The sequence below is a fragment of the Vulpes lagopus genome, chromosome 9 (assembly GCF_018345385.1).
Source record: "Vulpes lagopus strain Blue_001 chromosome 9, ASM1834538v1, whole genome shotgun sequence".
In the NCBI taxonomy this organism is placed as follows: domain Eukaryota; kingdom Metazoa; phylum Chordata; class Mammalia; order Carnivora; family Canidae; genus Vulpes; species Vulpes lagopus.
The window spans coordinates 7,400,336-7,419,036 of record NC_054832.1 but is presented as its reverse complement, the minus strand read 5'-3'; the positions used below and the strand labels follow the sequence as shown (position 1 = coordinate 7,419,036).

General features: G+C 55.2%; 1 protein-coding gene across 8 annotated transcripts in view; it reads right to left on the bottom strand.

Moving 5' to 3' along the window:
• ZFAT (zinc finger and AT-hook domain containing) overlaps positions 1 to 18,701 on the bottom strand; it is a 274,158-nt gene that overhangs the window by 155,599 nt on the left and 99,858 nt on the right. Inside the window, exon 1 of one of the 8 annotated variants that reach the window (XM_041769043.1) lies at positions 13,253 to 13,521. The exons of 3 other annotated variants lie outside the window; for them this stretch is intronic. Coding sequence is in view for 1 of the 5 variants with exons in the window: in XM_041769041.1 (XP_041624975.1) it covers positions 12,858 to 12,957 (100 nt within the window). In the remaining 4 variants the exon portion in view is untranslated. Of the gene's footprint in view, positions 1 to 5,720; positions 6,065 to 6,681; positions 6,706 to 12,146; positions 12,343 to 12,857; positions 13,119 to 13,252; positions 13,522 to 18,701 lie in introns of those variants that run through there. 4 more of the 8 variants (XM_041769041.1, XM_041769048.1, XM_041769049.1 and 1 more) reach the window with 4 other exon arrangements.

The window sequence follows — 18,701 nt, the reverse complement described above, 5'->3', positions numbered from 1 at the left end:
GCCTTCTGCTGTGGATCAAAGGGAGACAGGGAGACAGAGGGACAGAGAGACAGAGAAACAGAGAAACCACGTGCACGCCTGCCTTTATCCTTCCCTCAGGGACCCCCTTTGCCCTTCCTCCACTCTCCCTCCACCTCCCCTGGGGTCCTGCTCCTAGCACAGAGCTCAGGACAAGAGCTGCCCTACAAAAGCCAAAGCCCATAGACCACGCTGTAGCCCAACCCCCAACCCTGATGGCAAAGGCCGGGCAGAAAGCCAGGACCTCCACCTCAACTCCAAGGCTGATGAAGCACCCTCCCTACTTCCCAGTGGGCCGGTGTTAGAGGAGGCCCAGTGCACAGTCAGGGCTTTCTCTACCTCCTTACCACTGTGTCCCTGGAAGCCACCAGGGAGCAGTACTGAGGCACTCCTGCCCCTCCTAGTCAGGGCTGGTATCACAGGGACCCCGCGGGCAGCCTGAACCCCCACCCTGCCCAGCAGTCCCCTGGGGCACATCTTCTCCTGGGTATCCGCAGAAGTCAAGAAGGGAGCCTGACATCTACCCTCTCTGGCAGTAACGAAGCAGCACCCCACTTCTTCACCAGGGCCGTGTCAGAGGGACCTGCTGAAGCAGAAGATTTGGGGATCCCTGGGTGGCTCAGCGGTTTAGAGCCTGCCTTTGGCTCAGGGCGTGATTCTGGGGTCCTGGGATCGAGTCCCACATCGGGCTCCCTGTAGGGAACCTGCTTCTCCCTCTGCCTGTGTCTCTCATGAATAAATAAGAAGAAAGAAAAGAAGAGAAAGAAAAAGGAAGAAAGAAAGAGAAAGAAAGAAGAAGAAAGAAAGAGAAAGAAAGAAGAAAGAAAGAAAGAAAGAAAGAAAGAAAGAAAGAAAGAAAGAAAAGATGATTTAAGTAAGATCCAGACTCTCGTAACACCTAAAATGCCCAGCATTCAACCAAAAATCATCGTAATCTTTCAAGAATCAGGAAAATCTCAACTTGAATGACAAGAAACAGTCAAGACGCCAACACTAGATGATACAGATAGCAGAATTATCTGACGAAGACTTTAAGCAGCCATCACAAAAACAATATAACGAGCAAGTAGGAACACACTTCTAGCAAATGCCAAAGCAGAGAGTCTTCAGCAAAGGAACAGAAAATATAAGGGAAAGACAAATGGAAATTTTAAAAACAGAAAAACACAGTCACAAAAAACTCAACAGATGGGCTCAGAACAGAATAGAAAAGACAGAGGAAAGAACCAGCGACCTTGAAGATGGAAGGAGGAAGAGCACCCAATCTGAACGACAGAGAAAACAGCCTGAAAAAAAAAAAAAATTGAATAGAGTCTCAGAGACATGTGGGATTTTGACAAGAAATCTAACGTGTGTGTCAGCAGAGCCCCAGGGCCGAGAAAGACAGTGGGGCCAGGGAAGGATTCAAAGAAATGGCTGAAACTTCCCCCAAATCTGGGAAAAGATACAAACCTACACATTCAAAAAAGGTCGGCAAACCCCAAAGAGGACAAACCCAAAGAAATCTGTGCCAAGGCACATTATGACCAAACGCCTGAAAACCAGAGCCAAGCGAGAACGCGGGAAAACTCGTTCCAGTGTGAGAAGCCACTGGAGCGACAGCGGATTTCCCATCGGGCACAGTGGAGGCCACGAGGAAGTGGCATGTTGTTCGAGGGAGCAAGGAGGCACCCACCCACCCACCTGATCTCCCCAACCAGCACAAACATCCTTCAGAAACAGGGAGGGACCGAGACATTCCCAGAGGAAGGAAAACTAAAAATAAAAAATAAAATAAAAAAAATAAATGTGTTGCCCAGCCAACTTAACCTCAAAGAACAGCCCAAGGAAGTTCTCTAAATAGACAGGAAACGATAAAACAATGAATCTTGGGACATCAAAAAAAGAAAAAGTACAAAGGAAAACATAAAACTATGGGTAAGTACGTCAGATATGCCTTTCCCTTTTAGTTTTCTAAATTATTTTTGACACTTGAAGCAAGAAGAATCAGTCTGTCTGATGTGGTTCTCAGTCTCTGCAGCAGAAACATTCTTAACAATTATGTGATAGGGGCGCCTGGGTGGCTCAGGGGCGGAGCGTCTCCCTCTGGCCCAGGGCATGTTCCTGGGATCTGGGATCGAGTCCTGCATCGGGCTCCCTGCATGGAGCCTGCTTCTCCCTCTGCCTGTGGCTCTGCTTCTCTCTCTCTCTGTGTCTCTCATGAATAAATAAATAAAGTCTTTAAAAACAAACAAACCTAAAATACTGTGGCAAAGAAAACATATGGATGGCTACCAGGGTGGATCCTCTGGAAAGGACACTGTATTTGAGAAGCAGCACGTGTCTCCCCTTTGGCGAATCCACGACCCCATCCAATCCCAAACAGCCTATGAGGAATGTAGGGCTTGGAAGGGTGGAGCGAGGCGGCTCCATGGATAGCCAGGGGTCCCTCCGGGGGACAGCGGGGCGATGAGGGCTCTGAAGGGCTGGCACCCCACGTCTCTGCCAAGCACCTCTCACCCCACCTGAACTTATTACCTGCAGCCAGGGCCCCGCCCAGCCGCACACCATCCATCGTCCCCTTAGCGAGGCTGCTGCCCCGGCCGGACACAGTGGGCACTGGATAAACGCCAGCTGAGTCGATGATTACAAACATGCTTAAACATTTATCAATACCCACCGGAAGACAAAATGCCACGCTACCAGGCTATTGGATGACTCTATTTAAAAGCTTTAGTTTAAAAAAATCTCCTCCTTCCTCCCTTTGATTAGTATAAATCATCCGCTCCTGCTTTGAAACTCTTTTACTCGGATTGATTAACTTTAGAGAGAGTCCAACAGCCAAAGCTCAGATCCCATTAAATGATCTATCTTATGAAAAGAGTAGGGTGGCAAATTTCTTTCACAGTTAAATATTTTTGTTTTCTTGTTTTTCACCTGCCCTTACGTTATTAAATTCGTAAGAGATGGCAGCTTCCCGATGGGGAGTGGAAATGTTTTAACAACATAAAGCCAGGTTGCTGTCACATCCAATGTAATGGGAAAAAAAAAAAAAGCTCATTGTGCAGCTTAGCACAATTTAAGAGACCTTTCTCTTTCATCCTGAGGAAGAGCGGCTTGGGTTAAGGGCAAAGCATCATTTTCCATTCGGTTTATTTTACAGAGCCTTCAACCCGCTGTGGAGACGCCGTCTAGGTCATCACCACCACCACCACCACGATAACTGAGACCTGCTGTACCCAAAACACAGGGAATTCGAGAGGGAGACGGAGAAGAGCGGGAGCTCAGTGACACCCTCACCGGGACTGGGGACTATGCCAGGCTCACACTGGGCACTTGGTCTTCACAACCACCTACAAAATCAGTTTTATTGTTGTTAATTCCTCAAATCTAAGACGACGTCTATGTTAAGAGGCACTGATATTTGACATACCTCAGAAAGATAAAAATGCTGCCAAATAAACAGAGACGCGCTGGTGTCTTATCACACAGACTGTAAGACCCCTGATGTCGCAGACGCTACAGTGTGAGCCTCTGAATCAATGACAGTCGGTCACACACCCGGGTCCCCACGGGAGGGCGACCGGGTCCCAGTGCTGGGGAGGGCGGCCGTGACCCCGGGAAAGTCTGAGCCCCAACCCCGGCTCTTGACCCCGCAGGCCCGTTCCAGCACCCCAAACACACCCTGGGGCTGGCGGCCCCACCTCCAGGCTCATGTCCCCGACAGTACTTGAAAGTCTGCTTCCCAGAAAGAGAAGACGGACGTTTCCTGAGTACCAGGCAGTTTCACACCCAGTCGTGTTGAATCCTGACAAGCAAGGCTGCAGCTAACATGTAAGACACCTCGGTGAGACCGGGGGAAACACACCCCTTCCCCAAGACACTAGCTCCCCCTGTCAGAAACTGGTCACGATACACCGATTTTCTTGGAACGAGATACTTTACCTCCGTTTGCGGAAAAATGTCATACGGAATATGCAAATCTATGTAGTAATAAATAAGTCCCCTTAGATGTGTTGCCCTAGTGCAGTAAGCAACCTGCACAACTGTACAAAGCGGCCCTGCTACATAAGTCAGCCACAAAGACACCATCATCCTGTTACAGACGACGGTGCTTGTAACTTGTACAAGAGGATCAAATTCAGGCCCTGCATGGTTCCAAAGCTACTTGGTCAGCTCACAAACCTGCAAGCTGGGAAGGAACACGGGCTGTGCATGCATGCATGTGTGCATACAAGAACATGCGACAGGAGGACATGTGGAGAACACAGAAATCCCATGGTGAGACAACTGGGGAAGACTTCTCAGCAGATGGAAGTGGACCTGGCCCAGGAGATGGCAGGACATCCTGAGCTTCCAGAAGGAAGCTTCCACAAAGAAGAAGTCAACCAGCCAGGGGGAGCAGAACTCAACCCTTGAAGAACCTTGAGAGTAAATCAGGGGACACAAATTCAAGGCAGGGAGGCACATGGGAATGCCTCCAGGAGGCGGGCAGCTACCCCTGGTCCTCGGAAATCCCCACCATGGAAGCCTGCCCGGGAATGGCACGGGCACCTGGCCTCCACGGCAGACAGCCCGTCCCGAGAGAGGTGGGACCAGCGCGAGGAGGCACGCAGGAAGCCTGCCCCATCAGGAGGGGCTGCTGCCTCCCACGTCCATGGGGCCAGAAAGCCGAATCTGTACTTGGAATCTCCGGATTTTTGAAATCCTGGCAACTAAATGAGATTTTTCTGCAAAATGAAACCCAACCAAACCGGTACAGGCCGAACAACTCGAGTCTGCGGGTTAGATCCGTCCTGAGGGCCTCCAATGTGGAACTGGAGGAAAGGTTTTCCATCTGGGTGACCGGGGGGCCTGCTGTGAGCCTGCGGGGCGAGCCGGGGAGCCAGGGCTGAGAAGCAGACAGAGGAGAGCGCAGGCTCCGGGCTCCTCTCCCAACCGTCCGCCCCGACACCCAGCCACGGCTCCTTTCTACTTGACGGGCTCCGAGGTTCTCAGATCTTCCACAGTCGTGATTACGTGTGGAACCCAAGAAAGAAATGAAATGCTTAAGCCCCCCTTAAATTGATGCCAGAAATAAAGGGACAGTTAAGTGACAAAATAAGCTCTTCCCTAGGGGAAGGAAGACACTGACCCCAGGCAGCTGGGGCCACCACGGGCTGTGGATACTGAGCAGGAGACACAAACGCTGGACACGGGACGAAATGCTCCCGCTTCTGATGATGCTTTGGTGTTTCTCTTTGAGGCGATTAGACATTCGACTGGGTGGGCACGGGCGGCTGGGGACGGGATGCCTTATCCTTCTCTGCCATTCTCTCCCAGTGAAATGTCAGCTTCACAAATAAAAAGTGCCGACTGTCCAGAGGCGCCTGGGTGGCTCAGCGGGCTGAGCATCCAACTCCTGCTCTCGGCTCAGGTCATGGTCTCAGGGTCCTGGGATCGAGTCCCACATCGGGCTCCACGCAGGGAGTCTGCTTCTCTCTCTGCCTATGTCTCTGCCTCTCTCTGTGTGTCTCTCTCATGGATAAATGAATAAATAATCTTTTTTAAAAATAAAGTAAATAAACCTTAAAAAAAAGAGCACATAGTATTCAGATGACCAAAAAAGAAGAAAGAAGGGGCGGGGGGTGGGGGGAGGAAATTGGTTTAACCAGTAGAGCAAGATAGATTTAGATTTGGAATCGATAAGGAAAAGGCATATTTGACACCAGAGTTATACCCACCATGGCAACATGCCTGGTGCGTGTGGACAGCCAAGCCTTGAAGTGCCAGATTCCAGAATTGCAAATGGGTGGGCCAGGTGCACAGCGGGCCCAGGTGTGCAGAAGGCCTGGGGTCAAGGGAGGCCAGACAGGAAAAGACGCCGGAGCTCCCAGAGCTGGATGTTCTAGGAAAGCTCAGCCAGGGGAAAGGGAGGCATCAAGACTTCAGGGCTCAAAGTGGCACCTCCACCTCCCCCGCGCCCCCCAACAGCACAACATTATACCGCCTCCTTCTCTCACGTGGACCTCCACGTCTGTGATCGCATTTGATACTCCCTGTTGACTTGTGAGGGCGCGACATGCCACCCCCAAGCACTACCACCCCAACCACCACCCCAACCAGCCTAACTACCCCAACTACCCCAACCACCACCACCCCAACCACCACCACCTCAATCAACACCCCAACCACCACCACCCCAACCACCGCCCCAACCACCACCACCTCAATCAACACCCCAACCACCACCACCCCAACCACCCCCACCCCAACCACCGCCCCAACCACCCCCACCCCAACCAACACCCCAACCACCCCCACCCCAACCACCACCCCAACCACCACCACCCCAACCAACACCCCAACCACCACCACCTCAATCAACACCCCAACCACCACCACCCCAACTACTCCAACCACCCCCACCCCAACCACTACCACCCCAACCACCACCACCACTTCATGGAAGAGAAAACTAGGGCTTAGAGAAGTCAGCCAGTGGCCACGGAGCCCAGCCAGATGAATCACAAAGTCAAACTTGACCCAGCCCTTCCAGTGGGCCGCCCGCCTGGTGGCCGCCTGTGCTGGGCCACGCGGTTACTTCCTGTGACGGGACAGCAGGTCGCCGCCAGGAACGCCAGCCCCGGTCCTCAGCCCGCAGACTGCATCTGGGTTAGAGAGACCTTTCGAGCGATTAACTACCTAAGAAGAGGCGCTACACCAAAAGGGGGGGCGTCGCTGTCTGCCTGTTCCTTGTGATTTACTGCAACAGGCGGGGAAGTGCATCCAGCCAGACGCGGGCGCCATCCCTCCCCGGGGTCACACACGTGACCCACTGCACATGCCCACTGCACGGCCTGGCAACGGGTCTGGGTCAAGGGAAGCCAGGACCACCACATCCAGGACAAGCAGATGTTTTTTTTTTAAGCAAAAAGACCCCAAACATGGGCTGTTACCAACAGGCAGGAGCGGGGCGGGCGCCATACACGAGCTCGCGGCGCCCTCTGGTGGCCGCTCCGGGCACTGCAGCCCCCGTGCACGGGCGTGACAAGCCGGCCACGATGCAAACGTGGCTAATGCCCAGTGCTGGCAGGTGCACCGTCACCCACCGACCTTCACGCTAGTCCCGTGCGGGCGGGGCAGGGGCTGCTATCCGCACCTGAGATGAGCAAGCTGGGCCCGGGGAGGAGACTGGCCGGCCATGGAGCAGGGGGGCGCGCGGCAAAAGCCGAGCACACCCCACACCCCCACCCACAGCCCAGGCCCAGTGCCCACCCTAAAGGAGTCACCACAGGATAATTATTGCTGCTTCTCGAGTGGGGAGAGGGTCCGTCCCCGGCAGCCCAGTCCTGGCCAACCCAGCAGGTGAATCAGACCCGGCTCCAGCCACGGACGCTCTGTCCTCATCACAAACAGCCACTGCCAGCCCCATTCTCAATCTGCGTAAACTTTGTTTTTCAAGTCGAATGGTGCTTTCCCACTTACAGCCGTACTCCTGTGTGAACGAAACGATGCTGAGCCAAAGACGCCTGACTCAGAGGACAGGTGTGTGTGCATTCCCACGAAGTACAAAACCAACACGATTCCTCTTGCACTGCTGGAGTCAGGACGGGGCTACCCCTGGGTGGGGTGCTTGGGGTTGAGGGTTTCCTGGGGGGAACTGTGTTTGCATCCACGATGAATTCAGTCTGCGGACGTTCATGGAGCTGTTTGTCTATTCTATACACAACGTTTCTACATGTATGCCGTACACCAACTTAAAAACTTGAGCTAGCAAATTCTAAAGGAAAGAAATGTCAGGGAAAAAGTAGATTCTGCTTTGCAAGTGAGTTTCTTATTTAAAATGACACACGAGGTGGGACGCCTGGGTGGCTCAGCAGTTACAGGTCTGCCTTCGGCTCAGGGCGTGATCCTGGAGGCCCGGGATCAAGTCCCACATTGGGCTCCCCGCACAGAGCCTGCTTCTCCCTCTGCCTGTGTCTCTGCCTCTCTCTCTCTGTACATCTCTTTCATGAATAAATTAATAAAATCTTCAAAAAAAAAAAAACTGACACATGAAGTGAGAGAGAGGAGAGCCATGAACCCCAGACCTGGATGTGAGCTCATCTCTGCCCAAGTAGCAGAGTGACCCTGGCACCTACCCGTGCCTGGTCTCTTGAGCTCGTTTCCTTGTCTGCTGTGGGGGGACCATGGGACACCATGAATGCAACATGCCCAGCTCAAGGACCGAACCCCAAAGGCTCAGTCCACGAAGGAGTAGAAAGGGCATCAGCCTGAGTCACGAGTCAGGGCCTGGGGACACCAGCTCCTGAGTGGCTCCCACCTCCAAGACAACAGATTCTGTGTAAGCCTCTGAATCTCCAGAGGCACAAAGCAGAAGTGGCCTTCCAAAGTTTTAATGTGAACCCTGGTCTTCAAGTCTCATCCAGAGGTTAATGTGTGGAGAGACACACAGAGCCACCTGGGCCCAAGCAAGGGAGTGGGGACAGCCCCACCCAACACCCGCCTCCACCTCCACGGGCCCACGGGCCCGTTATGCACCTGCCCTCCTGCCTCCCAGCCACACCCACAAATAAAATCCAAGGTGCCCTCCCAGCTCTGAGGCTCAGCGAGCTGAAGCTCCAATAAGTGCACACCCTAGTTTGTGGTATTATTATCCAGCGTCTCATAAAATGCTGATGAACACACCAGCTTCTATAACTCACAAAGTTAACGTTTTTATTAAACGGGAGGGAGAAATCCCATGGGTGTTCCTTTGCTGAAACCGGATTAACAAAATAAAATGAGAAATGCTCAGGATCAGCTATAATTAACGCTGTGCCAACAGTTGCATTATAATTTTATGCATACACATTTCCTCCGTGTCGAAACTTGGCAGAATTTTTTTTTTAAGCTATTTTTAAGCTCTCTCCGAGGGAGCGCCTCGGGCAATGGTGTATGTGCGCCTTTAACATCATCCCAAGTGAAGAGCTGGGCCCCTTCTTCCCTGATGTGTGTGGACAGGAACCGGCCCGCCCCCCTCTTCTCCAGCTCTCCAGCCCCGCAGAGCCCTGGGAAGCTCTGAGGACGCGGGGAGGCTCCTGTGCAAGGGACCGAGGTGGCTCCCAGACTCGCAGAAAGCGCCTCCGAGGTGACCGAGCCTCAGGACCGTTTCCACGCTAAACATCAACTGTGCGACATCCCGCAGCCCTTTTACAGGACATCTGAGGGCGACAGCAGCGCCCTGGCCATCACCACCAGGCCTCTCACTTTCCAGGGTTTGAGGTTTTTGTTCAGTTATTTTGGTTCCTTTGTGTTTTGGAAGAGCCTTTTCATTCTAATTATTTCATTTAAATTCAATTTGCCAACATATAGTATACACCCAGCGCTCATCGCATCAAGTACTTCCTTAGTGCAAGGCACCCAGTTACCCCATCACCCCGACCCCCTCCCCTTCTGCAACCCAGGAGAGCCTTTCATCTCACTTCTGAAGGGAAAGGGCTGCCCGAGGCCAGCTCTCGGCCCGGGGCCTCGGGCCCCAGACTCTGGGTGCACACCACACCCGCATCGCAGCTGCGGGGTGGCTGGAGCAACCTTTTCCTTCCCCCACCTGCAGGCACTCGGCAGAAAAGAAGACATGGAAGCTGCCTGCTGACGTCATGAGGACATTATGGGGGGGGTGATTATGGGAGAAAGTGGGAAAAAGCTGTGTAGACACATGGCGCAAATGCAGAACTGGCAGCTCTTAAAGCCGGGGAAGAGGGGCGTGTTGGCTCAAGCTATGGACCGCGAGCTGGGTTGCTCCTGCTGCCCTCCTACCACCAGTGCTATCTGGTAAAGCAGCCAGCACGGGGGCGCGACGCATGTGCACACGCACACGCATGTGCACAAACATGCATTGTGCATACAGCACAGACACGCATGGACACACATTAGACGCCTGAAACATGCACACATACGTGCACAAACCTGAGTGTGGGTGCATGCTGGGTGGGCACACGTGTTATACACACACGTGCACATGTAACACAAATGCACCCACACTCACACACACAGGCTTCCCTCGGGGAAACCAAAGATGCAGGCGGCTCAGAAGCCTTTTGAGGGACGGACGTCTACACTCCAGCAGGAATGAGGCCAGCGAGTAGAAACCACGGTTCTGAGAAGAGAAAGCTCAAGGAAGGTGGGCAGACAAGGGAAGGACGCAGGGCGGCCAGGACTCACACTTCTGGAGTCTGAGACCAGGGGCACCTGGAAGGGGACACCTTGGGGCGGGGCCTGAGCTGCAGCAGCTGGGGATGCAGATCCCACGAGGAGTGTGGACCTGGCTGTGGACAGACAACTTGGTCGGGGTCCCCCAGGCCCCTCCCTCTCCAGCAGGAGCCCAAATTCTGCCCACAGTGTCTTCCCGCCGCACCCCAAGGCCGCAGGGGAAGAGCCAGGGCCCAGGGACTGGGAGATGCCGGGTCACTGTAGCCAGGGTTTAACGACTGGGCCTGCTTTCCAATTAGACTGTCCAGTCGTGTTTCCCCACTCTGCTTCCCAGGCTGTCTTAAAGATGCACTCAGTTTCTTCTGGCGTGGCTCCAGGTACGCCGCCTGGCACACACGGGTGAAGACGCCGCCTGCCCGTACCCACCACTCGGAAACGGGGCAAAAACAAAGCCCTTCGGAAGGCTGACTCTGGCCCACTCCTCCTGCCTGGGAGAAGGGTTCGCTGCAACACATGTGTGATGCGCACGTGCCCACATAAAGCAGGGGTGCAGGGGGTCAGGAGGGAGAGAAGCGCACAGCAGCGCTTCCCGGGCTCCAGCTGGCCAGTGTCATGGGCACAGCAGGCTTGTAAGCACACCCTCTCGGGCAGGTGGAGATGGCTCAGCACACTCTGTGCCTGCGAGGTGTCAGGCCCTGTTCCTGCCCAAGGAGAACTCTGGGAGGGGAGGGGCTCCCACTCAGCCACTAGGCTCAGGAGAGCCCACCCGAGCCGACACCATCCTATAGAAACAGGACCGCTGCCGTGATTTCAAATTCTCTAGCAGCCACGTTAAAACAAAAAGAAACAAGTAAAATCAGCATCAACATGTCTTCTGTAATCCCGGAAATCCAAAATGTCACCATTTCACTTACAATCCGTGTTTAAAAGATCGATGAGGAATTTCATTCTCGTTTTTTTTTTTTCTTCTTTTTGTACCAAGTCTTTGAAATCCGGTGTAGGTTTTCTGCTTACAACATACCAAGGGTTTGCACTAGACACAAAGCCAGTATTCACTTTGTTTCCGGAACCCCGGGCAACCTGCCCCTGCAGATCCGAGAAATGTGGCGGGCAGGTTCCACTCGCCCACATCCAGGAGGCCTGGACAGGGCCTCCACCACCCCCACATCTTTGGGAACCACCGAGTTAGGAAAACAGACACAAGCAATTACAAAATGTAGACCTTGTTGACCAGGGTCCCTGTCCACGCTGTCAGGGAGAGGCAGAGACACGGGAACATTTTCATTTATTACGGTGATGGGCTTAGAAGCCACCTGTCCTCTCCAGGCTCCTGAGGTCATAATCAAGAGATAAACTAAGCACCGAGGCAGGAGCTAAAAGCAGATGTGGGAAACATGCAAACTCAACTTCGAATTTTAAATGTCTGCTCTCCTTATTATGAAAGCCTCAGACCGGTCTCAGTGAGATTGAAAATTAATTCTAGGGGAAAGGACTGCCCTCTAATATCCAGACGTGTCGAAGTGTTTTTCAACTTCCAGAAGAGAGCTTTCAATTAAGCAGGAAGAGCAGGTGGGAAGAGAGTTCTCCAAGCCCCACCGGCCGCCTACCCCAGCCTACCAGGATGACCTGGCCCCCTCTTCCGAGAAACTAAGACGTAGAGGAAGTAGTAGGTACGTTCTCCAAATGCCGCTGCTGTTGGGGGGGGGGGGGGGATGACTTTAAACTTCTGTTCATTTGCCTCGTTGACAATAAAACTTTAGTTAAGTACCTGATATTACCGCATATGAAGCTTCGCATGTTTAGAAATGAGTAAGACACAGAGCCCTGCCTCCCATTTTGTTCACGAGAATGATTTAAAGTGGCTGTGATTGTGCTCGTGGCCTAACTGCATAGACCCTTGCCTTGGAAGGGGCAGAGGTGCCTAAATCCAGCCTCCCGGCCAGTGTCCACGCAGAACAGCCCGACCAGACCCTCACCTCCAGTGTCTGAGCAGCTGCCACTTATGTTTACACAGCTGGGAGCCTGACAAGGTCAGACGACCGCCCTTCTCCCAGGCTTGGCTCCAGCTACTGAAGCGTCAGGGTGACCCTGGCAAGGCCAGCCCCTCCGGCGCGATCCCAACGGGCTATGCGGCGGTCCCGGGGGGTCTTCTCCCCCACAAGCCTGGCATCCCAGTCCTTCAGCCGTATCCGGTGGGTCCGGTGGGTCCCCGAGCTTGGCGGAGGCCCGGCCCACAGCCCCACCCTGCAGGCGCAGGTGTCTTCACCCACGGCCGCAGGTCCACGAGCACACGCGTCCCCCAGGGGGCGACCGGGGGCAGAGAACGCGGCCTCCGGGAGCTCCGGAATGCTACCCTGGGGAGGGCTGGCAGGTGCCTGCATCTGGTCAGACTTGTTGTTTTAGTTCTGGAACCTTTCTTCAAGTCTCGGCTGCAACCTCGCCTGCTGAGACAGCCTTTTTTCCTAAACCCCCTCCCATATAAATTAGGTCTCTGCTACTCCGTCTGCGCTCCCTGTGTTCACCTTAGCAGCAATCACCACGATGTGTAATCATGTATTTAATGGCGTGTTCGTTTACCCTCTGTCTCCTCCAACAGACGGCATGCTCTAGAAACATCAACTTCACTTCATGTAGGATACAGTTAAAAGCTTAAGAAGATCAATGCTCCAGGCTGATAAAGATATTACCTGTAATCAGAGAAATGCTGCGAACTTCCTTCGTTGTGAGGACTAGAGCACTTCCCGGAGCTCCTGCTGAAGCCCTGAGAATAACCTTGAACCGAGTCATTCCTCATTCTCGCTTCCTAGTGACACAAGTTAAGACCCCGGGTGGCTCAGCAGTTTAGCGCCGCCTTCAGCCCGAGCGGGGCGTGATCCTGGGGTCCCGGGATCGAGTCCCACGTTGGGCTCCCTGCATGGAGCCTGCTTCTCCCTCTGCCTGTGTCTCTGCCTCTCTCTCTGCCTCTCATGAATATATAAATAAAAATCTTAAAAAAAAAAAAAGACCCCATGCTGGTGAGAGACCCGATGAGCTCAGGGTGGGACAGCCACGGGCCAGCCTCCTGCAGGGGGAAAGCACTTACTTCACGGCTCTGGTCCTCCAACTCTGTAAAATGGGAATAAACGCAGCGTTTGGAACAGTGGTTTGAAGAGAAAGCAGACCCGGACAAAGGGCCTGGAAGTGAGGTGCTCAGTGAAAGGGAGCAGGGTCCAGATGTGCCAGGGAACCCGCCCTCCCGCACGGGGAAGTCCCACTCCAACCACACGGCTTCCCGAGGACTTGGCTCCTTCCTGAACACTTACACCCTCGGGTCGTCTCTGCACCCCCTGTGTCTGTGGCCCCCTCCGCAAAAAAAAAAAAAAAAAGGCAGCAAAATTCAGCCCTTCCCCTGAAGTACAAGAAACACACTCAACCCAAACATTCACACACTTAAATAAAGTAGAAAAATAAATAAAGAAGCAAGTACGGGGTAATCCCTGAAATGAAATACAAACAGAAACAAAGGAATGGAATCGGACTTTAAAAGTGTAACAGGACTTCGCTGAAATGGGAGGGAAGGGCGGGGGGCGCAAGGCCGGTCACTGGGGGAGCCGGTGTTGGCGAGGCAGGCCCCAGGTCACAGAGAAACAGAGATCTAATTAAATATTGAACTCCAGTGAGCAGGCTTCTTTCCCAGACATGCAGGTTAGCAATTCGGAAACTATTTTTAGTAGATCCTAGGACTGAGCAAATAAGTAACTTGCTGTGGGCACCGCGAGGCAGTCTCTCTGGGCCAGAGAAGGGAGCTATTGGGGAGGGGAGGGGGGAGGAGGGGGGAGGAGGGGGGAGCGCACGGGGTGCCGCTGGGTCCGAATTGGGAAGATCCGCAGATATGGATGCATACGGGCCGCGTCTGAACCTTCTAGGCGTCTGCGTGGTGTACACAGGCACCCGTCGCCCCGCTGGGTTTACAGAGGCCGGGAGGCAGCTCACCTAGCGCTGCGGCTCCGTCCCTAAGTACCATGCTCCACTGCGCCCCGCTCTCCCCTAGACAGAGCAGATTCCAGAGCTGGAAGGGATACATCCTGTTGTCCAGAAACCCAGGAAGTTCTCAAAGAAAGAGGGGGCAGGTCAACGAGGCTTCCACTAGCCAAATATGGAGAAATCAGATCAGGAAATTACATGATAAAAGTTGACAAAGCCCTGAATAAAGAATCCATGAGTCCACAGCAATATAAACAGATTTATATATAAAAGGGGGGGGGTCACATAGAAAGACACCCAGTAATGCAGAAGAAATGGTGGCACGTGAAACTCAGCACCTGGCAGCCCTCAGTGAGCACGGGCTCCGGCAAGAAGCACCGGTGGATGCGAAAGCCTGAGAAATGAAGAGGAGCGGGACAGGGACACAGTCTCCAAATGCCTTGTCACGAGACGGTTAATCACCAAGAGGAAAAACAGTCACTGTGCCTCGAGAGAACCTGACCCCGTCAAACGTACATCCCACACGGGGTGGGGGCCGAGGGGGGCGGGACTCCCGACAGCAGGGCGTGGGTCGGGCGCCGCTTCCGTGGCATCCGTGCCCAGACTGCAGGATCTGAACGGGATCACAAGGCAACTGCACGAGGCCCAGGGCAGGGGCACTCCACCAAACAGCCGGGCCCTACTCTTCAAAACTATCCGTGTCACGGAGCACAGAGACAGAGGAACCGTCCCCTACTTGAAGCGTGGAGGGACACAACCGCATGCGGTGCCTCAGCCAGGACTTCCTTCTGCTTTGTATAAAAGTAAGGGAACTGGTGAAACTGGATTTCCACCGGTGAAACCTGAGAAGCGCTACATCGACGTGGCTCTCTCGCTCCATCACTGTAAGGCGGTCACGTGGGAGGAACGTCCTTGTTTTTAGAAAACAAACACTGGAAATATTTAGGGGCGGGTCAAAGGGCACGACGTCTGCACCTCGACCTCCAGTGCTTTGGAGAGAAGAGGGGCAGGGGAAGGGCACGCGAGAGGTTCTGGGACGTCCTCAGGCCGGACACCCACCCACGACCCGGAACATGCCCAGTCTCCAACCACAGGACCCTCGTGTCACACCCTCCCTCAGCCGCAGGACCTCACGCCCCGGCAGGTCAGGAACGACGGAGAGAAGGTGGCACCGGGCTGGTCAGGAACCACCAGAGCATCGCCCGGCGGACGCAGCAGTGGAAGAAAAGGCAGAGGAAGAGTGAGAGATGGAGGGCGACCTCAAGAGGGGTGGCGGACAGACAGAGGGACGGGCGGGACGCTCAGACAGACCGATGGGGCGGGACACTTGGACACTCAGAGGGATGAGGCGTGACACTAGGACAGACAGAGGGACGGGGCAAGATGCTCGGACGGACGGAGGGACAGGGCGGGACACTCGGACAGGGGGACGGGGTGTGACACTAGGACAGATGGAGGGACAGGGCACAACCCGGACACCAGAGAGATGGGGTGTGACACTCAGGCAGGCAGAAAGATGGGGCAGGACGCTCAGATGGACAGAGGGACGGGGCAGGACACTCAGATGGAGGGGCAGGGCGGGGTGCTCGGATGGGCGGAGGGACGGGGCAGGACGCTCGGACACCAGGGCAGCCGCGCTAAAAAAAAAATCAAACAGCGATAGCAAGGGACGCCCCGATCCCACCTGCGCAGCTCGCAGCCGAGAGTTCCAGACTCGCCCTTGCTTCAGCCGCCCCGGCCGGGACCCCACTGCCAATGGACCACCCTGCCCCCCAACAGGACCGGCCTCCTGGGGCGGCCGGGGGTCCAGGGCCCAGCGCCCTCCCGGGGGCCCGCCCACCCTAGACCTGGTCCCCGAAAGCTAGCCAGGGAGCAGGCAGCGACCCCAGGGCGCCCTCCTGCCTGAGGTCCTTGCACCCCTCCCCCCGGCTCCGTCAGGGAAGCCCGACCCCCGCCCCGGCCCCGCGCTCCCGGGCACCTCTCACGTGGCCTCGACTAGGGAGCAGGACGTGGGAAAAATCAAAATGAACGTTAGAGCGTGTAGGGTTTTCCCTGACGACTGTTTTTCTTCTGAAAACTGAAAAGAGGAGGAAGAGGGACAGGAGGGAAGAGCCAGACAGGAGAAAAGCAGAACGGGGCCCGGCGGTGCGGGCTGCTGGGCCCCACAAGCTCCCGGGAGTCCAGGGACCTCGTGCACCCCCGCCCCGCGGACGACGCAGCGCAGCACCTCTCCGGCGGGTGCAGGTGCCGGGTGCGGGGAGCCCCGGCCCGGGGGAGGTAGGTCCTGCCGTCGCAGGGCCAAGGCGGCAGCCGGGAGGCAGGGCACCAGGGACGCCGGCACCCCAGGGCGGTGGGGTCTCCAGCGGGGCCTCAGGAGACTCGGCCACTGCCCCGTGCTCCCCTGGGCCTGCTCTCGCTCGATGACCCCCGGGGCGCCCTGAAAGCCCCCCCGGAGCACCAGCCTTCACCTGACTCCACCCTGCAGAGACAACTCCGGACAGAGGTTTAGCCCCCGTGTCACAGAAAAGGAAGGGGCTTCAAGGAGCCCCGAGGACTGTCACACGGAGGGGCCCAAATTCCGAGCGAGGTCTCTGACGCTCCTCAGCAGGTGCTATTCCCCTGCGCCTACCTGTCCAGGGCCCCCGACCCCAGCGGCTGGGACAGTGGGATGGGGACCCCGGATCTTGGCAGCGGCCAGGGCAGGGCCAGGATGCAGAAGGCACAGGCCGTGGAGGGTCAGTGAGGGACGCTGGGCTGCATCCCCCCCGCCAGACTGGGCTCCTCCCTGCCTTTACCCCTGCTCTGCCCACTGCCCTCCCGCCGCCCTGGTCACCGCTCAGACGTCACCCAAGCCCAGGCGGCAGCAACCATACGCTGTACCCCCCGCCCCCCACACTCCACCCCGTGCAGCCTGCCGCGCTGCCTGGGAGGTTACGCACAGGCCTGTGGTCTGGAGCCATCACCACCATCGACACACACAACAGAGAGGCCCCGTGACCCTGCAGCCTCCGCCACCTCCCGGACGGCGCCTGGGAACCACACGTGGTCTTCTGTTCCTGTCATTCTGCCTTTTCCAGAACTTCTGAAAACTGAAATCACAGTCTTCTGTTTTCGATTGTAGTAAAATAAGCGATTCCTCCTCCCACCCACGTTTAAGTTCAGTGGCATGAGGCGCATCCACGCTGCCGTGCGGCCACGCCTGCCACCTGTCCCCAGAACTTCTCGTCGCCCCCGACTGAAACCCCCCAGTCCTGTCTCCTCCGAGTCCACCGCCCGCAGCCCCTACCCTACAGTCTTCTCCACCCACGGGGCCACCCCACATCCCTCACCAAGTGCCATCGCACCCTATGGCATCAATCCACTTAGACGAGGTCCTCGAGGTTCATCCACGTCACAGCTGACGTCAGAATTTCCCTCCTTTTCAAGAAGGAACGATACACCGCTGTACGCATACGCCAGTCTGTAGCCGTTCATCGGTCAACGGACCTCTTTATGCTGCTGCAGGTGACGCTGCTGTGAACGTGGCGTACAAATACCTTTGAGTCCTTGAGTCCAACTATTTTGGGTGTTGCACAGACACAGAAGTGCTGAATCACAGAGGAATTCTGTTTTTTTAGATTTCTTGAGGAAGCTCCATACGGTCTTCCATCGTGCCTGCCATTCACGTTCCCTCCAACGAGGTTTCCGATTTCCGATTTTTCCCCACGTGCTTATTACGGCAGGTCAGCTTTTGTGTCCAGCTTCTTTCACTTAACATGGTTTGGTTTTGGTTTTTTTAAGATTTTATTTTTAAGTCCTCTCTACGCCCAACCTACAACCCCCAAGGTCAAGAGTTGCGGGCTCTACTGACTGAGCCAGCCATGCTTCTGAGATGGATCCAGGCTGTCGCCTGCATCGCTCTTCCTGATGAACCACGTTCCACTGTAGGGCTGTCCCAGAGTCTGTTTAGCAATTCATCAGCTGATGAGCATTTGCGGTGGCTCCAGTTTGGGGCGACCACAACTAAAGGTGCTCTGAACCTGTGCACACAGGTCTTCATGCCTCCCGGGTAATTACCTGGGGCTGGGACTGCTGAGTTATAAGGTGAGTGTGTGTGTGTGACGTCGTCGGAAGCTTCCCGAGGATTTCCAAAGCTGCTGCATCATCCGGCCTCCCCACCACCACGTGTCAGTGTTCTAGAAGGCTCCACTTTCTTACCCGCCCTGGGTGTTGTGAGCGTTTCTGGTTTCAGCCACCCCAGTGGACGTGTAATGGCATCTTGACGTGGCTCTAAGTCACACCTCCCCGGGGGTAATGATGTTGAGCTCCTTCTCCCATGCTCCCTGGCCATTTTATCAGGCCCTCTGTGAAACAGTTCCCAAACCTTTTGCTCGTTTTGTACTTGATTTCATCTCCTCTGTGGCTGTGAGCTAGCTCCCTGAGAATGGGACTCTCAGGACCCCTAAGGCCTGGGGGCACCATTCCTGGAGTACGGTGTGTGCAATCGAAGGTTCGGGCCCCAGCCAGGGCCTTGCGCACACAGCAGGCCTGGGGACTGGGCATGTGCAGGAAGATGCTTCTTTTATCTC